General features: G+C 39.3%; 1 protein-coding gene across 3 annotated transcripts in view; it reads left to right on the top strand.

Moving 5' to 3' along the window:
* Pde4b (phosphodiesterase 4B) overlaps nt 1–24660 on the top strand; it is a 495117-nt gene that overhangs the window by 387905 nt on the left and 82552 nt on the right. For 2 of the 3 annotated variants that reach the window (XM_090334674.1, XM_090334675.1), the window contains one exon: nt 1067–1116. In XM_090334674.1, the coding sequence (XP_090190800.1) occupies nt 1067–1116 (50 nt within the window). Of the gene's footprint in view, nt 1–1066; nt 1117–24660 lie in introns of those variants that run through there. The other variant, XM_090334672.1, reaches the window with a different exon arrangement.

Below are 24660 nucleotides of genomic sequence, written 5' to 3'. Positions count from 1 at the left end.
TAATGCACCCTCAAGTTTGAGGTCTCTGCTCTCTCTGTTTCAGGAAAGGTCTTCCCAAAGTTTTCACTGGGAATCTGGGAACATCTGACAGAGGAAGTCTTGCAAAGAGTAAAAAGAATTGCTTAGGGCTGGAAGTTTGGACTCGTGGTAAGAGTGCTTGCTAGCATACATGAAGATGGGGGTTTGATTCCTCAGTACCACATACATAGAAAAAGCCAAAAGTGGTGCTATGGCTCAAGTGGTAGAGCTCTAGCTTTGAGAAAGCCCAAGATAGTGCTCAGACCCTGAGCTCAAGCCCCAGGACTGGCAAAGAAAAAAAAATAGCTTAGCACTGGTGGTATACAGTCCAAAAGGTAAGGGACAGCACCCAGGCCCTTAGTTCAAATCCCAGTAATCGTGCGCAAGCATGCTCATGCGTGCGCGCGCACGCGCGCGCGCGCACACACACACACACACACACACACACACACACAGAACCCCAGTGTTAATGGAAGATGAGTTTGCTTTCTTTCTTTCCTTGGTGTTTATCATCAGGCTTGCTGTAAGGAAGAATGACTCCCCACTTCCCCTATGTCATGATAGTTCCCTAGGTTAAGCAAACTGGATTACTGTTGCCACTAGTTGTGTGACACTTTCGTAAGTGACTTCACCTCTGAATCTCAGTTTCCTGAACTGACAGCCCTCCAAGGGCTCCTGTGCATGTTCTCTGGTTCTGCTCCAAGGCATGGGAATTTACTCAGACATTTGGAGGGATGCCTAAGCAAGCATCTCCTCTTGGGGAGACTTCTGGGACTGCAAAACCTAAAACTGAGGGGCCGCCGAGGGACCTGGAGTAAACAACTTCCTTCCTGGCGGCTTGGAGCATCCTGAACAGTACTGAGGGAAATTCCAGGCCATCTGGATGTGAGAGAATTGTAGTCATCTACCCACGTTACAGGAGCCTGCCTTCCGGAGATAGCATTATGTCACTTAATTGCTCACTATGACCTGGAAAACTCCTCAGGGATTCTAGGGGTGGGAGGCATTCATGCACCAACTCAGGACTTCTTTTCCTCTTTCCCCACAGGAGGTCCCCAGCCGCTAGTCAGCCTTCTGTCTCCAAAGTCAACCTGCAAGGTAGGCCATGCCCTGAGATCTTTTCCAGTGTTTCCAACCGCACAGGTGCCACTTATTCACTACGGAAGGCCAAATAAGGCAACATTCCTTTGGTGGCTTTTTTTTTTCAAGGGGTTTTAAGCTTCGCTTGGTTCCTTTGAGAGGACAAATGACAAGCAATGTTGAATAATTTGAGAATACAATGGATGTGTGGTACTGATGGGGCTGATCTGGAGCAGGAGGCAGAACTCTGTTGAGAGTATCACCTGACTTCAGCTTCCTGGTTCCAGTGAACTCCAGGAAAGCTAAACCTCAAAGACCCTCAAGGTGTACACCTTGGTCCCAAAGCCCTCAAGGGCCTGTTAGTGGTTTTCCTCTTAGCGTCACCTCCAGTTCCCACTTGAATGGATATCCTTGCCAGGTGTGAAACCAAAGGTTCTTTCCAAGGTACTAATCATTTTTCTTGGAAGTCATCCAACTTTGTTCCTTCAGGTGTGTGTGTGTGTGTGTGTGTGTGTGTGTGTGTGTGTGTGTGTGTGTGTGTGTGAAAGAACCTTACCTCTCATCTTTCAGAAAAGTGGATCTACTTTTCCTGTAGGATTGAGAGCTGCTGAAAGTGAAAGGAAGGGCCATCTTGAAGGAAAACCATAGAACTGTGTTCAAGCCCTGTTCTTTTTGCTTAAAATATAACTAAGTAGATGACTTTAAAAGGAAATCCAAATGGAAGTTTTCCCCATGAACCTGACCCATTCTTAGAGTGTGGGCTTCCGCAGAACAACAAGGGAAACAATTAACATGAACTCATACCTAAACCACCTGAAACCAACATTATCCACACCATTTCTATTCCCAGAAGAGCTGCTCTCATCCCTTTATTCTTATGATCTTCCATACTTGGATGCTGTGTTCTGTTCATATTCTGACCCTAAGTGTCAGAGAAGTGCTATAAAAACCTAACTTCTAAAAGAAGGGAATAAAGGCAGTGGATTTCATTGGCACATTGGCTTCTGAAGTATTTATAGTATATGCTTTAAAAATGTTTGTATAAGTAAAGACCGGAAACAGGAATCAAAATGAAAGAAAGACATTAAATAAAGGTGAGTTTACTCCAGAGCTGTATGATATGAAATAAGAAGTAAATAATACTCTATCTATAGACTTCAAAAACCCAGTGTGCTCAATGTACTGTTTCCTTTAGAAATTTTATAAAAATAAGTAGATTGGCTTACCATATTACTGGTTTTGCATGCTTGGAGATCAAAGGAGAAGGTTTTGAAACTTTTCTATTTTATCTTGATGGCCTACAAGAGAGGTACCACAGCTGGTCGTTCGGTTTGCCAAATTCACTAAGTTTTTTTTATACTTATTGGAAAAAATACTGACAAATTTTAAAATAATGTATTTGATATCTGTGGATTTACAAATTAAATCCTTAGCTAAGAGGCTGTTAGAGAGATCATTTTGTGATTATTGGCATAGTAACTACAGATGGCCAACTAGAGTTTCTTTTGTTCGTTTTTCTTAAACAATGGAGTGAAGAAATGATCATACTTAGGCAATTTGTTTTTGTCTGTCTTTGTGGCAAACTACAAAAATTCTGGTTTTTCATTGGGAAGAGACTGTCGTGGTACTGATTATTACGTAATTAGGGGTTTCAAAATCTCCTTAACGGTTAACCACAGTCAGAAAAGGAAGGAGGAGCCACACATCCCGTGTTTTGTTCTTATTATCAGCTTAAATAAGTCAGGCAGATTTTTCCTGTTATTTTAATATTTATCGGCATATGACAAAGACGTGTGTTTAAATAGAAACTTTAAAGGCACATGAAAAATAAATGGCTTAGAGCAAACAGAATAGAGAGCCAGAGTACTGCATAAAACACAACCTTTTTCGTGATAATGTGATCAAGCTTTCATTTACTATATAAGTACTGAAGTTGAACACATTCATTTCAAAATGAAATCTAAGATACAAGGTACAAAATAATATTTACAAGAATTTATACAGATTTAGCAACAATGTAGTTGGTTAGCAAATCCTGACTGACTCAAATAACTGCACTCTCGTATAAAAGCAAATTTAAGACAAAATTGAATCTTAAAAGATAACTCTTTCTCCTTTTCCCACACTCTTCCTCCTGTTCTTTTATCACCTTTCCTTTCTTTTCCTTCTCTGTTCTTACTTCTTTGTCTATAGAACAAAGGAAATAAAATTCATTTTTAAAACTACTTGTCAGAAACCAATATTAAACTGATAAATTTATTCTTACAATTTAGCCATTGCCTGAAACAATGGAAATTATAGACCTCTGTCTGAAATACCTTTCTTTCCACTGTTAAATCAATTCGTAACTATCCTGATTCAAAAGAAATTTCTCTCCATTTTGGCATAAATGCTCCTTTTTTGTGCTAAGGAAACAGTTTGATTCTAGAATATGGTATGATTTCCAGCTGGTATGTCTCTCCAATTATTTCCATATAGTAGGAACACAAAAAAAAATATTGGATTTACCAGGAGAATTACTTATTTGGACTTTATCTGCAGGCAAATGCTCATAAAATTGCAGTTTAACCATAAGTGAATGTTTTTATCTTTATGGCTATGAAAAGTATTCAGTTGTCTTTTTCTTTAATAATAAAAATCAATTATTAGCCAGATGGTGGTAGGTCATGCCTATAAGCCAAAGATCAAAGTTCAAAGCCAGATGGGAAAGAAAAATTTGAGACAACCTATAGCTGGTGACATGCACCTTTTATCCTAACCTACATGGGAGTCCAAGATTAGTTGAGTAGTTGAGGTTCCAGGCCAGCTAGGTCAGGAAAGTCCACTGGATGCAGTAGCATGTGCCTGTTGTGGAAAGCCTATGATGGAAAGCCTAAAGCAGACAGATCATGATTCATGTTCACACCAGGACAGGAAATAAGCCCCTATTTCAAAAACAAAACAAAACAAACAAACAAAAATAACAGTGAAATAAAAGGCTTGAGGCACAGCTCAGCAGTACAGTACTTGCAAAGTAAGCGGGAAGACTCAAGTTCAAATACCAATAGCACCAATGAAAAAGCCAGTTGTTGCATTGAAATGAAAAGAGCGTTGGAACATATTGCATAAACTGCTTACATAGGATTAATAAGTTTATACGTATTTTGAATAAATTAAATCTAAGATATTAGAATTTTGACCCATGAGTAGGAAAGCCAGGGTAAAGTAAAGGAGAACTTTGTGGAACTTGAACTCTGGGCCTGAGCACTGTCACTGAGTTCTACCGCCCTACCCCTTGCGCCACAGTGCCACTTCCCGTTTTCTGGTGGTTAATTGGAGATAAGAGTCGCATAGTCTTTAGTGCTTGGGCTGTTTTTGAACCGCCATCCTCTGATATCAGCTCCTGAGTAGCTAGGAGGACAGGCATAAGCCACAGTGCCCTGCTGTAATGTTTTCTCAATGAGCTTTCAATCTATATCACAGTTTGCTTTTTTCATAATTTTTTTGCCAGTCCAGAGGCTTGACCTCAGGACTTGGGCACTGTCCTTGGGCTTTCTCAAGCCTAGTGTTCTACCACTTGAGCCACAGAACCACTTGCAGCTTTTGCTGTGTATGTGGTACTGAGGAATGGAACCCAGAACTTCATGAATGCTAGGCAAACACTCTACCACTAGGCCACGCTCCTGGCCAGATAAATTTGTTTTTAACTCAGCATGTGTATGTGTGTGCACAGAAGTGATTGTGTCATCCATTCTTCCACTTTTCCAACCCATCTATCTTTTGCTCTTGCATACATTTCCTTAGTAATTATAAGTACTCAAGAATCTTCCAAGAAGATGAATTATCATGTGACCACTGCTTTACCGTCATTTCTGAGTCATTTTATAAATATAACATGATTTTAAAAAAACATCGTGCTATATTATTTGCACAGGTAAAGTGACCTATGAGGTGCAATACTCCATACTCACATTTTGGCTCTCAAATTTGCCGATAAACATTACCACTTGCAGCACATTAAATATTATGAAGACTGCAACCCAGGAGTCTGCAGATCATCACAAATGAGAACAAGCCTCCTCAGCGAGATAACTAAGAGCATTGCCTTGAGACAGCCAGACTGCTGCAGACACAAAGTCTCTCTCAGCCTGGGTAGGCGCAGCCTTGATTAATGGTGGTTTTCAACATCGGTCACTTCAAATACATGTCAAGACTCTATTTGGAGAATTGGGATGAGGCTGTATAGAGTTTTCCAGTAAAATCTGAAATGGGCTGGCCTAAGTGAGAAATAGGCTTAATGAAGATTTTCCAGTGTTCCAGGGGATCCAGTTCTAGTGTATACTGTAGGCCTTTCTGGAGGAGGATGACTCAAGGAGATGAAGAGGCCTTTTCCTAAGAAGCCTCTTTCTCCACTCAGATTTCTCCCATGCTAACCCTGGCCTTTTGAACTTCAGACGGTATGCTAGATGCAGATTGTCTTCAAGGTGTCCACCAAGGGCTCTGAATAATCTGTGATTCTAAGCAATGCAGAAAGTCTCTTTCTTGGCCAGAGCTCCAGGGGCTTATGATGAGAAGGAGACCATTATGTGCCTGAGCACAGCAGTGATGGCCTGAAAGCTGATCAGTGTCAGATGACTGGAAATGAAGCCCAGCACAAGCAAAACTTTTGCTTGGTTTCTACATTAAGCAAAAACTTGCAGGCAGGATTACAATATTTATGGGCAAATAGGAATAAATCAATTCTTATCAAAGGCTGTGACCATTCACAATAAAGGAAGGATAAAAGGCAGTTACAAAAATAGAGAGAGAGGCAAAAAGAAAGAAAGAAAGAAAGAGAGAGAGGGGAGAAGAGGGAAGGAAAAGAAAAGAAAAGAGAAAAGAAAAAAAAAAAACTAGAAATAGTACACCATGTTTCACTCAGAATTTTGGACACTGTGTCACCTGAATTATTGGGTAATTTTTCAATAATTCTTGGCTTAATTTCCCACCTTGTGTGTTTAAGCAACCTGCATAGTAAACAATAGAGAAAAAACACATTGGAAAAGTTCTAGTAGTTCTGAGATCATTTTATGATCCTTAATTTGATCCAGAGTAGTCTTCTTCTTATAAAAATTTACCCTATAGCATCAACACTGAGCTCATTTATATTGATTTTCAATCATTTCATAGATGCCTAAAATCAAGCATGGTTATTTACAAAATCATTAACAAGTCAGCTGAAGTGCAAATAGTTATAATGTTGCCCTTGAGCAAAATACTCCCCAAAAGAATACCTTTCTCATTAATGGCTAGATTCATTACTTCAAAATTAATTTCTAAATTTGGCATGAATCTTTTTTCCTTTTTTGCATAAACGGAAGCAATGAGACCCATACCATCTCATCTCTCACTAGCTGTCTGAAGGGCTGAGTTCATTCCACCCAGAATCCACTTCATGTTTTTGTTCTGCTGAGAAACACCATCCTCCACCCCCCTCTAGAAAGTTGGAATCATGCATGTTAGTAAGTATTTCAGTTATGCTATTGACGTCAATGGAGTCATTAAATAGATTGCTGGCCCTCCCAGAGGCAAATCGCTGCCAGGGACCTAGATACAGACACAGTTTTTTGTGTTTTTTTTTTCCTTTTTTTTTTTTTTTTTCACAAAGACAACCATCAGGTTTTACTGTAGCTGTAAGCCAGAGAAAGGGGAAAGTTTATACTGTGGCAGATCTATCTCCAAACAGTGTCTTTCTTTCCTTTGCATTTAGTTCCTGCTTTTCTTTCTCTTCAAGTGACAGTGGACTCAAAGACATCCAGATAGTGTTGCCTGACTGAAAGGCATCTCCTGAAAATGAGACCAGGAAGGGAGGTGTCTTATTTTGAAAATAAATAAATAAAATGAGTCTTACCTTTTGCTCTATACAGTTCATCTTGATGTTTATTTGGTGGAATAAATTACCTAGGCAAATCACTATCATTTGCTAGTAAGGTTGTGTTTGCTATCTAGTTGCCTGAGTAAACAATTTCCTCTACACACACACACACACACACACACACACACACACACACACACACACAGAGAGACAGAGACAGAGAGAGAGACAGAGAGATAGAGAGACAGAGAGACAGAGAGACAGAGAGAGACAGAGAAGTTTGGTTTTCTACCACCTCTGCATAGCTTTGAGTTTCAGCCCCTGGTCTTTGAATCAGCCTTTATGTGCAGCCAGTCTCATACTGTGCTGTGGCAAGATGACTCCCTAGCACAGGGTGGAGGAAGAGCTGGGGGTTGAGGGAAGCTTCATTTCTCTTGGCTGCCTCATCTGCTGTGCTCCTGCAAGAGGCTGTCCACGTGCGCTTGTCCTCCCAAACCCCAGCTGCTGCCTGCCTCAAGCCTGGTCATGCAGCTCCCCAGGCATGTCTGAGAAAGCCCTTCAGGAAACAGCAGCCTCCTTCAGGGTACTTTTGACAGCTCTATCTATTTACCTGGGCAGCCTTAGGAAGCAGAGCCAAGATTCTTCAAACACCTGGACTCTTTCACATCCCAGGCTCAAAGCTTTTGCAGATTTCTTCAAAGCTGGCTATCAACGTCTGCCTTAGAGCCTACAGAATTCACTTCTCACTTCCATCCCTTCCTTTCCCTCCATATCCTGGACTTGCTCCCACACCACCCAAAGAAGGTGCTTCTTATCACCTAGTATATATTGAAATGCCACACATCTGAATATTTGGGAAATCCTTTTATGTCACCTGGAAACGCATATTTATCACTCTTTCCCTACTGTCCATGAGGGGTGATGTTATCGTTCATTCTTTTTTTTTTTTTTTTTTTTTTGCCAGTCCTGGGTTTGAGCGCAGGACCTGAGCACTGTCCTTGGACTTTCTCAAGGCTAGAGCTCTACCACTTGAGCCTCAGCACCACTTCTGGCTTTTTTTCTATATATGTGGTACCTAGGAATTGAACCCTGGTCTTTGTGCATGTTAGGCAAGCACTCTACCACTAGGCCAAACTCCTGGCCTATGGTTCACTCTTATCTCTCAGCACTAACAGATAATTCTTTTGTCTTTTTTCTAGACTATCCTTGGTTTTTATGTACACTGCCCTTTTGTAGTTAAGAGTTTTGTCATCCTGTACCAAAACTATTATGATGATCTCCCACTTGGATTATTCTGCTGTTTTTCTCTCACTCCAGTTAAGCCTCCATTCTGATTGTAGTACTACTGTTCTGAACCAAGTTATGCTTATGAACTGGTCTTGCCTTACCTTGACCTCTAAGCTAGGATGAAAACTTCTTTTAAAAAAACATAATTATCCTTAAGCACTTCTCCTTCTCTACCTTCATCTGCCTCATTCTGATACCCTTTATCTAGACTAATACACAGCTAATGGCTAGTGCATTGAAAGTACTACTGACAATGCCAGGGTTTTCTGCCTTCTGATTTTTTACAAGCATTTTCCTCTCCCTGAGTTATTCTTTCTCAAAAACATCATTCCCATGATTCAGTTTCTTGCATGGGAACTTTAGGTGTTCTACTTCTTGGATTCTATAGTTAAAATGACAATAAATGTATAGTCTCAGTCAAGGGCTTGGGACATAGTAGGTGCTTTGAAAGTTGGCTCATCTCTTCCTATCTGAAAAGTCCTTCACTGATTCTTCAAGTCTCAGTCTTTCTAACATCTTCAGAGTAATACATGTTCTTCTTTCTTTCTAAACCAAGAGTGTACCAAGTTCAAATATTAGTTCTCTTTTTCATAGCCCCAACTTTATAGCATAGAACATAATAGGTGCCCAATAAATGTTGATGGCATGGACAAGCCAAAGTGGAAGAATGCCTATACCTGAATCCACAAGTGTTTAAGGAACTAAGGCTCATATTTGTCTCTGTTCAGGCTTGCCTAAACATATCTATACTAGTTCTCATACCACAATGCCCTGGTTAAACTTGACGGCATGCAACTGTGAAGGTACTTGTAGAGAATTCTATCTGTACAGCAAGAACTATCAATGCTCAAAGCAATGGAATAAAACAAGATGACTGAATCTGTCTAGTTTATCACATGATAGAGATTTTTTTCTGTTAGTACTAGGCCTAGTGCCTTGCGTAAAGTAGGTTCTTAAGTAACATAATGAATTGAATTGAGTTGGGATCTGGTTTGATCTCTGAGACAAATTAAACCTGAGACTCAGTTTTCTGAGTCTGAGAATTTCCATAAAGTATGGTATAAGATTAAAGTTTTTTTTAAAGCAATGTAAAGTGTCTGTGAGTGAGCTAGAATGCCTCTTTCAAACACCAGCTCTGACTCTATGTGCTCTTGAGACAAATGACTTAACATCTCTGTGTCTTACTTTTTTCATCTTAGAAACTGGGATGGGAAATGATGCCTGATATGTTAGTTATTAAAATTAAATACCCTCACATAGATAAAATACTCAGGAAGTGCTAGGACTGATGCTATTAATTCCAGGTGAACATGTCTCATATAGCACTAATATAGAGGGCTGGGATAGAAAGCTTGCCTAGCATGCATGAAGCCCTGGGTTCGATTCCTCGGTGCCACATAAACAGAAAAACCCAGAAATGGAGCTGTGGCTCAAGTTGTAGAGTGTTAGCCTTGAGCAAAAGGAAGATCCAGAACAGTGCCTAGGCCCTAAGTTCAAGCCCTAGGGAAGAATAGCACCAATATAGAATAATGAAGTTAAAAACCCAGGCCTTGTTTTATTTCAGTAGGAAAGCAAAACAAAAAGCTCCTGATGAGGTCTTTCTAGAGGACTCTGTTGTACTTCCCTTTCCTCGTAATATAGTTCTACCCATACACATGTGCAGTTTTGCTTTTTATGGTTTCCGTTATCCTCAGTCAGCTATGGTTTGAAAACATAAATTTGAAAAACTCCAGAAAGAAAATAATCATGACGTTCAACTCACATACTCCTCTCAGTCACATGATGAAATCCTGCACCATCCTGCTGGGCCCACAAGGGGAATTATTCCTGTGTTTTGCACATCATACCATTTCATTCACTTGCCCGTTTGCTCCGAGGGAGAGCTCAGCTCTCAGATCAAACGCAATAATATAACAGTACTTATGTTCAAGAAACCCTTGTTCTATTGAACACAGCGACTATTTAGCTCTTGGCTGTCATTAACCTCTTGCTGTCCCTAATTTGTCAATTTGTAAATGTAGAATAGAAAAATGTATTAAATAGAGATTCATATATATACACACATAAGGTTCAGGATGATTTGTGGTTTCAGGCATTCACTGGAAAAGTCTTAAAATATATCCTTCATAAATGAAAGGAAAGTACTATATAATTTCTTTGAAGTATTTGTTGTTGTGATTTGGTTTGGTTTGGTTTGATTTTTAGCCAGTACTGGAACTTGAACTCAGAGCCTCACACTCTCACTTGGCTTTTTCACTCAAGGCTGGCACTCTATGACCAGAGCCACAACTTCTCTTTTGCTCTTTGTTTGTTTTTCTGGTAAAATGTTTTCCTTCTATAGCCATTGAAATCTGGTTAGTTAGCAATATATGCAGAGCTGGAAACCTGAGAGGACAGAAGGGAGAGTAGACCTGAGAAAATACTATGGTCATTTTTCATAGTAGCAAAATAAAAAGAATGTGAAATGATGTAGGATTCTGATAATTTAGTGAACAGAGAGCTTTCTCTTCTGAAGTCTACCAGGCTGTCATGTTGTAAGATTGCATAAATACCATTGTTCAGCTCATAGAAGTTTCATTTAAATCCAGCCCCCAGAACTGACAGGTATTTCAGCCCAGGCAGCTCAGCAGGGACTATAAATAGAAGCTGATGAAGAGCTACCCTTTGTAAAAAAATAAAAATAATAAAAGCAAAAATCCTACTGTTAGGCCCAGTAACCAGGAGTATTTCCATCCCTTTAACATGCTCTCTCCCACCTCCCCCACCCCCTCCCAGTCACAGCTGATAGGAGAAAGTAGCTCATACTCATCTCACCCTCTTCTCTCTATAGATAGGATATAGGATGCGCCTAGAAAAGAAGGAATCTGGAAGTATGCTTGGAGAAAAAAAGAGAGAGAAAAGGGGAGCATCTAAGTTTCTTTTTCTGCCCCTTTCAGCAAGACACAGAATAGTCTGGGGGCAGGGTGCATTCTGCTTCTCGCCAACCCCTTGCCAGCACATTATGGACTGGCCTACCAGAGCTGTTCTCAGAAGCCAGGAGCATTTCAGGGAACAGTCTTTTACCCAAGAGAAGAGAAACAAAGCAGGGACTGTCCCTTTGAAATGAGAACAGGCAACAGAACTCACTGACTCTTCCTTTATTGTCTTGACTTCCTCCCAGTCTGAGCTGTCGATAAGGACCAAAAATGACCCTCAGAATTTTTGTTATTTTCCTACCTCCACCTTGGCTGTGTTCACAAAGTGAGTTGGGGGTGGGGAGGGGGAGGGTATGGTGATCAACAAGCTCATAGGATTTGTAGAGGCAGCAAAATGAATTCTGTAGGATTTCTCTGTCACCCGTTGGACTTTGGGCCTTCTATCTTCAGGGCCTAATTAGGTTCATACCACTAGAATGATAAACCAGGCAATTTGTAATGCACTGCATGCCTACCTGGAACAGCTGGTAGGGAAAGGCCTTAGTAGTTATTCCAGCTGTGTTGTATGCCTGAAATTCTGTACATAGACTTCTGTGTGTCCATTATTGTTGTGGGAAATGTGACAGTTTCTACTTCACAGATTGGAAAAGAGAGACTTCAGAGAGAATCCAGAGCTAGCAATATCATCAGCCAGTGGTGATACTAAAACTGAAGCCTGAATCTATAATTCTTGAAAACTATGCTCTTTTCTCTAGTGTCTCAACCACCTTCTCCCTGCCCATAGTCTATTGCAAACCTTGAATATCATAGCCACTGAAAAGGTAAGAATGGAAAAAATGGTAAGAATGTCACAATGGGAGAGCAAACAAGATTACAGGATTATCACTAACTTTAAATTACTACCTAGGAGAAGCCTTTCTCTGTTATTTGTTTTTGTTCTTTTGTTTGTTTTCCTTCTTAGGTTGTTGCTGTCTTTCTGTTTGTAAGAAAGCAGTACTGGAATTTGTACTCAAGGCCCTGTGCCTGTGAGGCAGGTGCTATACTACTTGAGCTATATCTCCATCCCTTTTTCATGCTCTACTACTTGAGATATACCTCCATCCCCTTTTTACATAGGGTTGTACAGTTTTGCCCAGAACCATCATTACGTGCAATACTTCCACTTATGCCTACAGTGGAGCTAGGAAGGCATACATCACTATGCCCCACCCTTCACAAAAACATACTGTTAACAAGTTTTGTCACCATATTTTCATGCAAACACATAACATATGTTGACCATATTTACCTAGAGATAACTCTCTTCTAAGTGTTTCCTCTCATCTGTTTTATTCCAAGTAGCAAGAAAGCACATCTTAAATTCTTAGGAAGCTATTGTTTCTCTATTTATTTGTACAAAAAGCATTTGTTAAATGCTTCCTGTATACAAGGTACTATGTTAGTTTCTGAACATACAATGTTAAAGGAAATGTAATTAGAATCTAATCTCATAGAAAATATAGTATAAGAAACACTGCAAGAATAAATGCATGGTTGTACTTTTGATCATGGTGAGAACAGAGTGGTGTTGTTTTTGCTTACTTTCTCATCAGAAAAATACAAATAATGGAAGGACTTACCATCAGGGCTATGGTAACGTTTAAATGAGTTGTGATATGTAAATCATTTAGTCTTCCATTTAACTAAGTAATATTTAATGTTTGTTCTAGCTGTTACTATCATCTGATATTATGGGCACTAATGTAGTTTAGGAGCTGAAGAAAGTCTCTGTAAATAAGTGCATTGAACTTGAGGCTTCACTACTGAGGAGGATATGGGGTGACTGGATGGGACCTAACACGAAGGGACACTCCAGAGTTCTTCCACCCAGTGCAGCGATAAGGACGGAGGCCAAAGAGAGGACAGATGAAGAAGAACATGCCAAGGTCACAGAAGATGTGTGAATTTTATTGCAAATGTAGTTGGGAGCTGTGAAAAGATTTTGAGAAATAAGCTTGGCAAGAATTAACTTCAACTTGAGCTTCAATCTGGAAGTCTATGACTGTATGCACTATCATTACCTGAATTTTTTTTATATAATACTAGCCAGATTCCTCCCTTTCCATCCAGGTTTTGATTAAGAAGGCAAGCTCTGACCAGCACCCAAAGTCTGTAATCATAGCTACTTAGGTGATTGACACCTGGTGATTCATAGTTCAAAGCCAGCCTGGGCAGAAAGCTTTCCAAAACTCCAGCTTTGGTTAATCAGATAAATACCAGATTGAAGGTATGTCTCCAGTAGTAGAGCACCATGTAAGAAAGAAAGTTAGTGAGTACATGAGACACTAAACCTCATGTGTGCAGGTGCATATGCACATAGTCAGACACAAGATCAAGACTACATATATGTAAGTCTAATGCAGATGAATTATTCAATAGCTTTGGACCTTGGTTTCCACATCTGTATGTTGGAAATAATAATAGAGCCTTCCACATGGAATTGAAAATCAGCTAGTTGTATATAAAACATTTAGAACAGTAGGTAGTACACAAAGAACTCTTAATACATACTAATCACTTCAAATGTGTTATAGATTCTTGACTATTTACAATATTAGCCTGTAAGCCTAAGATGTGACAGAGGATAGATGCTTCAGGGGAATTTTATTAAAGGAAAAATGAATAAGAAAAGAGAGATAGATCAACAAATTACAAGTGAATAGTAAAAATAAGAAGAATTTCTATCCTGCTCATGGAAAAGGGGGTTTCTTGAATCCGGTATAGATACTTGATAAGAAGGAGTTTGCTTCTCTGGACAGAGTACTCGATGGCTTTGCAACTGCCCAGCTGCCCCAGTTCTGAAGTGTCTGAAACAATGTCCATGGGCAAAAAAAATGTGTTTCAAAATCTGTAAGACCAATCTGGATTGTCATCTGCACAAACAGAAAACTGAGCTTTATGAAAGGGCTTATTTTTTTGTCAGTTTGTTTTTTTCTCAGGCCATGTGAGTGGTTCTCTGGAAGGCAAAGGATAAGCCCAAAGCTCTGAGTTCTTCATAATTGGGAAGGACAGGCCCATTAGAGCCATCTCCTACCAAAACATATCTCAGTCATTGCCTTTGCATCCCTGCATTGCCAGTAAGGTCTCAAAGGAACAATGGTTCTAAGCTGGCAAGTAAAGTCATAGCAGCATATGTGCAGGGCATACATACAGGTAGGAGCTTTGCACACAGTGTTTGTAAGCTCAATGATTTGTAGGCATACCAGGCCAGGGGTGCCTTTACTTCTCCCTGCAACTCCACAGAGCACTTTTGTTGACAGTGAGTGGGTCCTATAGTATGCCAAGTGCTACAGCTCTGCAGCATGTGTGGCAGTGTGGGGGAAGGGGGATGCACACACACACACACACAAACACACACATATATAGGGGTCTCAGAAGTGATTTATTACTTTTCTTTCTCTTAGGAAAAATTAAGGGCTCTGTCCATGATTTTTTTTTTCATCAACACAATGGGTCCCTGTTCCCACTGACCTGGTTTTCCAATACTGCCTTCCTCTCTCACTGCCAGTCTATCCTCACTCAGCAGAAACCATTCTAGGTCTTTTATGGATTTACTCCTCTATTCATGCTCCTCTTTCCTAACCACCTTCCATATGGACTTCTTAATCTTGCTCTGGAAAGCTTCCTACAGTTGATTCAGAATAATCTCAACAATAATTGACAAGAATTTCACATTCAATCACACTGGATTGGACTAGACATATTCTGTGTATGCCTACATCATTCACATCGTCAGCCACAGCCTTCAGTTATGGCCTAGCCATAGGGGTAGACATCCTTGTAAATAAGATTCAAACTCTTAAATTGGTTGCATCTTGAAATAAGGGATAAGGAGCAGGAAAGTGAAGGCACTATAGTCAAGACCCTCACCTTTATTGACATTTCCCAATTTAGATGCCAGCCATACATGCAACATATCTTTTTTCTTCCTCTTTTATTGTAATGTATAAAGGGTTTATAGTTACATTTGCCTGATAGTACATGCATTACTTCTCACATATTGATCCCCTTCCCATGTTTTTGTCCCCATTTCCCTCCCCCATCCCTTCCCAATCATCTTATTTTCCCCCTTCCCTTTCCTATTTCAAATAAATAAACATATACACAATATGCCAGGTAACAAAGTCAGCTACTGTAACAATATGAGATTAACAGGGCAATACTTTGATTCATGCTTATGATGTAGTAACTTTCTCAAGTTCACACATCAGGCTAATTGTTACAGGGATCAAGAAACCAACCATTAAACAAAAAAAAGAGAGAAAAAATCGGTTTTAAGGGTCGCTAGAATTATGCCTCATTTTGCTATACATAGAATGTATAATATCTAAGAAAATAAAAACCTTTCTGACCTAGGCTTTGTTTCCAAACAGAAGATAATAGATCTTCTTAGCTCAACAGAGTTGTTTTGGAAACTAAAAAGTAATTAGAGGGGCCGGGAGTTTGGCCTAGTGGTTAAAGTGCTTGCCTAGCATGCATGAGGACCCGGGTTCAATTCCTTGGTACCACATACATAGAAAAAAAAAAGCCAGAAGTGGTGCTGAGGCTCAAGTGGCAGAGCTCTAGCCTTGAGAAAGTCCAAGGACAATGCTCAGGCCCTGAGTTCAAACCCAGGACTGGCAAAAAAAAAGTAATTAGAAAGATCAGAAGTGCATTGAATGGTTGGTGGTACCCAAGGTGTGACACCACAGGCCATCCCCGTTCTCCTCACCATTCCTATTACTGTGGTGAGAAAAGAAGAAATCTGGGGATGGGGCCATCCAACTAGGCCAATCTATTTGTGTCTACTGCCTGGAGCCCTCAACCAATATCTTAGGTGAGAGAAGGGATTGTTGAAAGTCTTTATGTACCTTAAAATATTCACAGATTGATGTTTAAAACATCATTTGGAAATTTGAATATCAAATTCATCAGGTCATCCTTGAGATTTCTTCCTTCTCAAGTGAGAATATCTCAATTGCCCAATTTGCCCTGGCCCTCCAAGTCTTCTATTTCTGTCACTGACAACACCTCCAGCCCTTTGCACAGCATATTGTTGCCAGGTTACCCTACCATCCAACTCTCTTTCCAGCTTTTGGCATGTGGCAGCTGAGCTTGTGTCTAGCCTGAACTTTCTTAGACCTATTGAGCTTAGATGGAGGAAAAATCAGATTGGTTGTAGCTCAGGTACAAAAGACTGATCCCAGGGAAAGCTGAAAGTGGGTGGACTAGCAATCAAATCTCATCCCAGCGCATGTACCTTAGGACAGGTGCTAATATGGTGTCTTCTTCAGCTGACAGTGAAGACAGGTCTATATGTGTTCTTTCAATAGACAGCTCTCCTCTATTTCCCATCTACCTTTCCATAAAGAATTGTTCTTAACAGATCACTACATTGACTATTTTTAGAGGCTTAAGATTTTAACATCTCACTAACTTCTTTTTCTTTAAACCTTTTTTTTGTGGAAGGGGAAGCAGCAGGGGGGGCATAAACATTTGTTTGGATACCTCATCACTGGATTATGCTTCTACTTTCTGTATATTTGTGGGATGGCTTAATACTATACACTTCAAGCTTCCACATGGGGGAAAAGGGGGAAGAAGAAGGGAATATGGAGGAAAACTCCCCAGGCAACTCTGAAACTTCTCCCAGCTTTGTGGTTGTAAAACAGAACTGTAGTTTGATACATCCATTTGGTCCTGTCCTCCTCCTGTTTCATTTGTTTGCCAAGACCTAGCCATCATGCTTTGATTCAAACACCAGGTATGGGAAGGAGGCATCAGCATGAGCTTTTATGCACAGTGTTATTGGACACTCAATAAATAAAAAAAGAAAAAAAGCCATGTGTCATCTTCAAGAATATTGGCTCTTACAAAGTCAATATTATGATCTCTCTTTTTTTAACCCAGTGGAACTATGTCTCAGTAAAGTAGTTAGTAAAAAAGAAAGCCAGCCCAAGTCTCACCCTTCTGGCTCCCATCTCTATATACTTGGCTCTGACCCTAATGTAATCAGGTATGAGTGCTTCAGTTAACATACACACTTGTCTTAATGGTATATGTTGCCTGTTCTGAAGTTTATATCTGCTCTTCTAGTCTCTTAGCATCTTCTGAACAACATTCAGAACTATTCTGAGCTATTCTTTCTTCAGATTCTAAAACTACAGAGATGTTTCAAGTAGAGACTATGTCTTCATTTCCAGGAAAAGTGCCTGCACTGAAGGAATGAGAGGCTTGGGGTAGGCCATCTTGGCAGGCAATGGAGGTAAGGTAAAGTTTTTAGGACATAGCAGAGTGTTATTTGTTACTGGATAGATATTCCCAATCTCTGATATCACAAGGAGAGTCATGTTTCAGATCTATAGTGAAACCTAAGGCGTGCCTTTTGCTTCAACACAAGGAGATATCTATCCAGTTTTAGAGCAGCTGTGGAAAGTCCTGTTTTATACAATTTGCTTTGTTCAACGTGTTACCTCCAGTGAAACTATATGACTTAAATGAAAGATCACTGAGCTGGAACTCAAGAGATTTAAATGTTTAGTGCCAGTACCAATCAGACAGGTATGAGACAGGGAGATTCATCCTTTTACCTTCCCAAACTTAGTCATCTTTGAGTCTTTGAATTCAGAATCCAGAATCCAGTCATATAACATCTTCAAACTTCTAAAATGGCCCCTGGCCCCAAATAGTTGTATGTTAATGTATGAGTGGAAACTTCTTTGCAGGAGAAGAAATAGCCCCTATACTAGTAATCGAAGAATCTGGAGTTGAAGCCCCACCCCCAGACCTTAGTCTGATTCCAAAGCCTGGTCTTCCTTTCCTCCTTAACAAAGTCTTTTGTCAATCCCTCTTAGCCTTGTAACTGTCACAATTCAATTGCAGGTATACACTGAGTATTGTGAATATTAGGAAACACAAAATTAACTTTACACAACTTTAAAAGTATTTGCATAGGGAACGCCAGAGTGCCTTTCATTAGATCCCAGCTTTACCACTTCTTAAGGTAATTATCCCTTATATCTTCTAAACACTTCAGTTTCTTCCTTTTGTTTTTGCTCCACTATGTTGGTACTGCTACAGATGTGTATTTTTATCTGCTCCTCTGGTTGATATTTTTGGATCTTGATCATTTACATTTAATCAGCACTTGTTGAATCCAATTATTCAACAGCTGTTTAAAAAGCTTCTACTATGTGTATAGCTGTCTTATTGAGCCTTGGTAAAATCTCAAACATTTTATAGCTGACTTGGGGGAAAACAAAACATATTTTGAATTTATATAAATATTTTTCTTCTCCCCTTCTCCTTTGTGACTCCCCAATTGTCCTCTGCCTTTTCTTCTTCCTATTCTTTCCTTCTTTCCTTCCTCCTCTTCCTCCTCTTCCTCCTCCTCCTCTTTTTCCTCCTCCTCCTCTTCTTCTTCCTCCTCCTCCTCCTCCTCCTCCTCCTCCTCCTCTTCTTCTTCTTCTTCTTCTTCTTCTTCTTCTTCTTCTTCTTCTTCTTCTTCTTCTTCTTCTCCTCCTCCTCCTTCTCCTTCTCCTTCTCCTTCTCCTTCTTTTTCTTGTCTTTCTTTTTTTCTGCTTCCTTCTCAATATTTATATCCCTTATTTATAAAGAGTCAAGGAATGGCAATGAAATTAACCCATATGTAACCCTTAATCAGGTAGCTTATCCCAGAGAAAGTAGCAACTAATAGGAAGATCAGAATCTTAAAAGTGAAAATGCCTTAGAAATTTAAGGTCAGACAAGAGAATGTCACCTAATTTTGATAAGTTCTTTATGTGTCACAGAGAAAGATGAGGAAGCGAAGGAGGCACATTGTCTCATTTGCTTACATTCTTGTTCACAAATTCATTCATTCTGAAAGTACCTGGTGAGTCCTCACCACGTCATGAATCAGCCAGGGTGCTTGGTAAGAGAAGATACAGGAATGAGTAAGGAAGTTTCTTCCCTGGAGGAGCTCACAGTCTTGCGGGACAAATTAAAACTGATGTGTAATACATCATGATAAGAATTTGCCAGGATCAAAAATAAAGTTTTCTCAAAGCATACAGGAAGGCAGGATGTTCAAAGCAGGATCCTAGCTTAGGTACAAATAACACTACTAGGCAATACCTGGGAAGTTTAAAAATTGGGTTTTACCAAATATTAAAAATTAAAATTTCCTATACATAGCTGTCATGTTGGCTCTCAAGTAGCACATTCAATAAGCACCCATTTGCAAGCAAGGGCATAAGAAGACAGATTAATTTTGACTAGGCCCAATGGACTCTGAGCACTGCCTTATGACAAAGTAAAAATATGGTTTAAGAATGTACACCATCTGAAACAAAGATAGAGGCCAAAAACTGGGAAATGTCATTGGAATGAAATTTCTCCTGAGGCTTCTTTGTAGAAAGGGAAGATGGGAGAGATGTGGAAGGATTGATATGAAAGATTGAGGAGGAAGATAGGATTTTCCATACCAGCACACACAATGAGGTTTCTTTTAGATCCAGTAAGGTGCCATAGATATTTTTCTAGTAGGGTAGTAGATTCCCAGATCTGGGATGGTTAATATAACCTCGGCTACTGTGATAAAAGACAGTACCAGATGGAGTCAAAAAACATGAGAGAGATGGATGGATCCAATTTTGTCACCACTGAGCTATCTGATCTTGAATATGTTTGCAATTATTTCTTAGTCTTAGTTCTTCATCCGTATCATAAGTAAGGCAGCCCCCTCCCCCAATATAATAGCAGCAATGACCATAACACTTTTATTGGTAGTTGTCCTCTGAGTAGGGTTCTGTTAGGCCATTTCCTAATAATGACTAAGTCTCAAAACAAGTCTAGGAGTATTGAAAAGATTAAATGTATTTTTTTCATATAGCCTACCAATTGCTCTCTTAAATATCCACACAAAACAACTGAAAATAAATGCATACCAAGTCTTAAACACAGTCACAAATAAATCATCTGTCCAAGGTGTCATACCCACACAATAAATCATTACTTGGCAATAAAAAGCAACATAGGACCCCAAAATTGTGCCTAGTGAAAGAAATCAGATGTGGGATGCTATGTTGTTATATGGTCCTATTTATATGAACTAACATGGAAAGGCAGAGCAAAAAAATCAAAGTGCTTACTTCATGAACTAAAGCAAGGAGGGACATTGACAATAAAGGTACAGGAGAGGTAAAAGTAGGGTGAGAGAAATGGAATTAAACTGCTTTGCAGTGACGGTTTTACACTTGTCACAAATCTGTGAGCAGACTCTGAGTACTTAAAAAAATTAAACAAGTGGTATACAAAATCAGCCTCAGTATAATCATTAAAACACCAAAACCAATTCTCAAGTAGGTATGGTTAAATGTCTACCTTCTAGGTGATGATATCAACTTTTTCAAAATCTTGTCTGAGAAGTAGTGGAGTCAAGATTCAAAACTCCGTGCTTGAGGCTGAGCTTATATCCTTGAGTACTGTCCATACTACATGCTCCCTATGAGACAAAGTGGCTATGAAAATTAAATCAATACATATAGAACAAGCATATATAATAAGCTGTCAGAAAATAAAGCTTTGCTGATTCTGATCTGGGCTGAAGTTAGCCAAAGTGATTGAGTAAAAAAGTCCTAAGAAGAATCCAGGCTGGAAGTACCAGGAATCTGTCCAGGACACTCTTGAGAGAACGAAGAGAAGTCATAGCAGATGAGTCAGGGAAGTATTATGCTTTTCCTCTACCTCACTCTCACTCTTCTTCTGTTAACAAGAGAAGAAAAAGAACAGAGTTCTTCCTTTCTTTTGGCAAACAGCTGACACACTTTCCTATCATAAACTTTGTAATGCAGGATATAAACCCAAATCTGACAGTCCAACCCAGCCAGAAGATTAAATAAATAAATACCCAGTAAATAAGGTTAGTTCCCCACATCCTTAGCACACAAGTCTCTACAAAGGATCCCATGTACTCTGGTCATTAAAGCCTCCTAGCCCATTTTTCTCCCTGAGGAAATTTGGAGGAAGGGCCTGTACAGGGTTCTGAGTTGAAATTTTGTTTTACATTTTCTAATCATGATACCCGTTATTAGTAATTATGAATCACAGGTGAAAATCATACTTTGCACATCACCTTTAATTTTAAAGGATGGCTAAAATGCAAACGCTATGTTCTATAATACATAAAGAGCAAAATGGAACTCAGTGAAAGCTGTGGAATCATAAAGAGTTGCAGGGATAGAAAAAGTGAGAGTAAATAAGCGGGAGTCAATCTGACCAAAATATTATTTATATATGATAGGAGAGAGGGGGGAGAGAAGAGAGAGAGAAAAAAAACAGGCAGCGGGGGTGGGGGACAGGAGCATAAAACAGGTCTTGTCTGGGAAAAGAGAACTTGTGGAATGAGGATGCAAATGGAGAAGAGGAAAAGGAGGAAAAATGTAGCCAAAATGATTTATTGACATGTATGACAATAAAACAATAAAGCTTGTTGAGATTAATTTAGGAAGAAAATTTGGAGATGAGAAGGACAGAGGGTGTAAATCTGAGGTCAAAATGACCTTATCCAAGTAACTGGTGCTAATAAAAGTATGAAAGATATAAGCCAAAAAAAAATCCCTGAAAACTCAGAAACATTGCCTGCAGTCTTGGCAGACAGAACTTAGGTGACTTAATGGGTTTTTTTTCTACATTGCTTTCTATGAGTGATAGGCTGTGGTACTGAAGTACTTGCCACATTGTGAAACTATTATTAATAAATCCACATTTCCTCAAACAAATAAGACAGCGCAGCAAACAGCAGTGTTTGCTCTGTATACATTTGACTTTGGGTTTCATCGTATCCTCAGGCAAGGCACTAGTGTTTCTCATTGCATTGGTACAAAAAAAAGAAATGTGAGAATTCACAATTTGCCTATTTTGGCAACATAAACATGAACACTTTGTGGTCAGAGGGTCAGGACTCCTTGTTCTGAGGGAGGGCTTGGTCACAGGAAGATGGAACTACGAGTCTCCTTAGCAAGGACAATATTGAATGTGGAAATCAGCACAACTTTGCCCAAAAGGTACACAGGATTCTAAATTCCCCTGGTTTTTAGGACATGTAGTCTTTGAGTTACTGTTCCCAAAGATCAAGGAAAAGCTGGTGTTATGTCTGCTTTTGTAATTAAGTATTCAAGGTTAAGTAGCTTAAAGAAATCTTAAATGTAGCCAGTCAGAACATCTTCAAAGTAGCCTTCCTAGACAGTGACCACCTGTGTAACCAGATTCTAAGCACGGAGAGAACATTATATCAGTCTCATCCCCAAAGAGACCATACCCCATGCAATGAAGGGTAGTATTCAAATGTGAAGCATTTAGCTTTAACAAAAATGTCTGATAAGTATGTGGGGTTTTTTTCCCTCTATGAAGACTTTCAGAGCTGTCTCTCTCTTTCCAACTGGCAAGTTACCTTCAATTCTGAACCCAAACGATTTGATTTACCTTTATTATCAAGGGTAATAGAAAGACCACAAGCTTTGGTATCAGTAACTTGTAAGACTGAATCTTCCATTGCCTATGGATTGTAAATTCATCTAGGATGGTATCCATTTAAGCACACTGTATATCTCAGAAACTTGCTTAAGAGTTACTAGGCATTCTATAAACATTTGATACACATAAAGGTGTAAAGTTATCTTGAGTCCTGATTTCTCTTGATGAAACAATAGTAATCATACCTACTTCATAGTAGCTGAGAGATGAGGCCAATGGTGGTTGAGCCTAAAGACAATGGAGCTTCCTTGCTGACATCCAAATTCTGGCCTGATATTTATCAGCCCTGTGATTCTGCATAAATAAATACATAAATAAAGTAAAGCAATAACAAAAACTGTGTCTCATTTGGCATCAGTTTCACAAACTACCAAATGAGGATAACAATACTGCCCGTATCTCAGGTTTATTATTAGCATTAAATGAATGTATTTCTATAGTTCCTAGACTAAAATCTAGTACTTTTTTGTTGTTACTATTTATTTTTGTTTTGCAACCTTGGGTCTTGACCTCAGGGCTTGGTTACTATCCCTGAGCTTTTGAGCTCGATGCTAGCACTCTACCACTTGAGCAACTGCTTTGCTTCTGGATTTTTATGGTGGTTAATTGGTGATAAGTCTCATGGACTTTTTGCCAGGGCTGGCTTTGAACCATGACACTCAGATTTCAGCCTCCTGAATAACCAGGATTACTGTCATAAAACACCAAGACCCAGATAACATAGTATGTTTCATAGAAAGATGTGTTAAATAAAGGTAAATAAAGGCCAGGCACTGATGGCTCATGCCTATATTCCTCATTAGTCAAGAAGATTGAGATCGAAGGCTCTGAATTTGAAGCCGGCACAGACAAGGCAGTCCGTGAGATTCTTGTCTTTGATTAACTACTAAAAAGCTGGATATAGAGCTGTGGCTCAAGTGGTAAAGCACCAAGTTTAAGTGAAAAAGCTAAAGAAACAAAGTTCACACCCTTAGTTTAAGCCTCAGTATCTGTCAGCCTAAAACAAACAAAAGATAAAAAGAAGTAATGATAAAAAAGAAAATTGGATTAGTATGAAAATTAATAAATTTTGTGATTACAAAAGGCCTAACATAACTAATCCAAAAGATACTGAAATGCTTATAAATATTTTTATGTTTGCTTCTATTTCCTAAACAAGTACTTGGCTTGTAACAAATGAATAAAATAAAATATAATCATTAATTGAGTGCCCTGGATTTCTAGGAATGAAGAGCACCTGTATGCTAGAAGTATGGGGAAGAATTCCACCAAGGACAGGGAGCTCAAGTTAGACCTGGCAAGGGCAAGGAGTTCAAAAGAGGTTTATAATCTGTAAAAACAGCAGGAAAGGATCAGGTCAGTCATGAGACATTTCATCATCCTGATTTGGCTTCAGTTTTTAGGGGAATAATTTGTCATGGTCCAGCTTTTTAAGTTAGTTTGGCCAAAGCTCTTCTTTAATTTAACTCTTTCATAAATGTTTATTGTGTGTGTGTGCATCTGTGTTTGTGTCTGTATGTGCATAATATTCATGATTTATCATTTATTGAGAAAATATTCATGTAGATTCCAGGGAATGTTATGCCATAATACATAAAATAGAAAGGCTCCTCTTTTTTCTTCATCAAAAGGAAGAGATAGATTAAATTAAGAAAATAAGTGATCTACCCCTTCCTATCCTTTGCAGGATATTAAAAAGGATGCAGCAAAAGAAAATAATAGAAGGTGAAGGAGGATTGAGATTGGAAAAGAGAAAAGATCTCCCTAGGGAGGTGACTTTTTATATCAATTAGACAGCTCAGAAGGAAAAGGACTTTTCCAGGCAGAGGAACATAATGTTCAACGGCTTGTGAATAGTATATTTGAGGAAGAAGGTCAGGATAGCTGGAGTAGAGTGAGCTGTGAGTTTCAGAAAGCACAGCCATTGGCCAGGAACCAGATATTCTAGATCTTCTGGGCTGTGGCAAGTAATTTGGATTGGTAGATTAAGAGCCA

This window comes from Megascapheus bottae, chromosome 6 (assembly GCF_031878675.1).
Source record: "Megascapheus bottae isolate mThoBot1 chromosome 6, mThoBot2.hap1, whole genome shotgun sequence".
NCBI classification, from domain to species: domain Eukaryota; kingdom Metazoa; phylum Chordata; class Mammalia; order Rodentia; family Geomyidae; genus Megascapheus; species Megascapheus bottae.
Note: the sequence above shows the minus strand (reverse complement) of the source record. Positions and strands in the feature narration are given on the sequence as shown.